This window comes from Corvus brachyrhynchos, unplaced genomic scaffold, assembly GCF_000691975.1.
Source record: "Corvus brachyrhynchos isolate BGI_N302 unplaced genomic scaffold, ASM69197v1 scaffold340, whole genome shotgun sequence".
In the NCBI taxonomy this organism is placed as follows: domain Eukaryota; kingdom Metazoa; phylum Chordata; class Aves; order Passeriformes; family Corvidae; genus Corvus; species Corvus brachyrhynchos.
The window spans coordinates 362,831-364,332 of record NW_008235987.1 but is presented as its reverse complement, the minus strand read 5'-3'; the positions used below and the strand labels follow the sequence as shown (position 1 = coordinate 364,332).

Sequence of the window (1,502 nt, the reverse complement as noted above, 5' to 3'; positions counted from 1 at the left end):
AGGAATCAAAAGGACAAAACCTTTCTGCCAGCACAGCGACCAGTCCGGTGGGTGCTAAAGCCCCACAGTGCTGTGGCAGAGAGCTGCTGCGTGTAAGCAGCAGGGGCTTGTCCTCCTGGGCTCGCTTCCTTCTCTATAGTAGCACTGCAGTAAATTCTTTAAATTAGCTCAATAGTTTTTCACCTTGCCTTAAGTATTGCAGTGCTGCTTAGTACCAGTAGTTTTGCTTTAAAAGTCCCTAAAATGTCAAAATACTGTGTTGTCAAGTAGTCTGTGCTGGGGCTCTGTTTTAGCCAGTGCAGCTGTGTCCAAACCCTGCACTGGCCTCCCCTCCTGCTGGTACAAGTATGTGAACCAAAACATTGGCCCCGAGCAAAGCCAGCCCAGCGCCAGGCGGACGCTGCCTCAGCAGGTCACCGCATGGGCTCTGCCTGCACCCACACCCACGCAGGCCAGGGTGCACATCAGGGAGCACCACACACGTGGTGGAAGGAATTGAAGAGCAGTGAATCGCTGGAAAAGGTTTCCCAGCAGACGTGCTGTCGCTTGCAGTCAGGTTTAGCTGCCTTCTGGTGGGATGTGCCATAGTTCAAGTGTAAGTCTTGGGGTTTGTACTGGTCAGTGAGTTTCCATGGTTGGCTTAAGCAGAGGTCAGGATCATGGCTCTAAATCCAATAATCCAGTTAGTGAAAGCCAGTTTACAAGCCTCGTACTTTGTCCCTTGCAGGCAAAGAAGCTGGTGGAGTCCCTTCCGCAGGAGATCAAGGCGAACGCCTCCAAGGAGGAAGCAGAGAAGATCAAAGCAGCACTAGAGGCAGCAGGAGGGACTGTTGTTCTGGAGTAGTCTCACCACAGAGAGAGTGGTGCTACAGCTGCTGCCCAAGCCGGGCTCCGGACCTTTCCGAGTGCATGTGGCACAGTGGGAGTACTCTCCCGAAGAATGCTGTATGGTTTGGCAGAGCTGCTACTTCCTGCCATCACCATGAACTCTACCTTATAAATATCAAAAAAAACCTGTAAAATGATTCATCTTTCTCAAATGCTGATTAACCCCATGCTCCCCATTTCATGGAATCAGAATGGCTTAGGGTGGAAGGGAAAGATCATCGCATTCCAGCCCCTTGCTATGGGCAGGGACACCTTCCACTAGGCCAGGTTGCTCCAAGCCCTGTCCGACTTGGCCTTGAACACTTCCAGGGATGGGGCAGCTATGGCTTCTCTGGGCAGCCTGTGCCAGGGCCTCACCATCCTCACGGCCAAAAATTTCTTTTTAATATCTAGTCTAAACCTACTCTGAGTTTGAAGCCATTCCCCCTTGTCCTGTCACTACATGCTCTTGTAAATAGTCTGTCCATCTTTCTTGTGGGCTCCCTTCAGGTACTGGAAGTTTGCACCAGCACATCACCCACCTCCTTACACTGCCTTTTGCTGATGGTCTTACCTCTGCTAATTATTAACAAGAAGAACTCACTTCCACAGGTTGTGGAGATGCATGAGGGGTG

The 1,502-nt window shown here is 51.0% G+C and overlaps 1 protein-coding gene across 1 annotated transcript in view; it reads left to right on the top strand.

The window, feature by feature from the left end:
* Positions 1-1,025, top strand: part of MRPL12 (mitochondrial ribosomal protein L12) — a gene marked incomplete at its 5' end in the record, with an annotated part of 2,934 nt that extends 1,909 nt beyond the window's left edge. The window contains one exon of the mRNA XM_008631307.2: positions 728-1,025. Coding sequence (XP_008629529.2) covers positions 728-844 — 117 coding nt within the window. The remainder of the gene's footprint in view (positions 1-727) is intronic.
* Between the last annotated feature and the right edge of the window lie 477 nt (positions 1,026-1,502).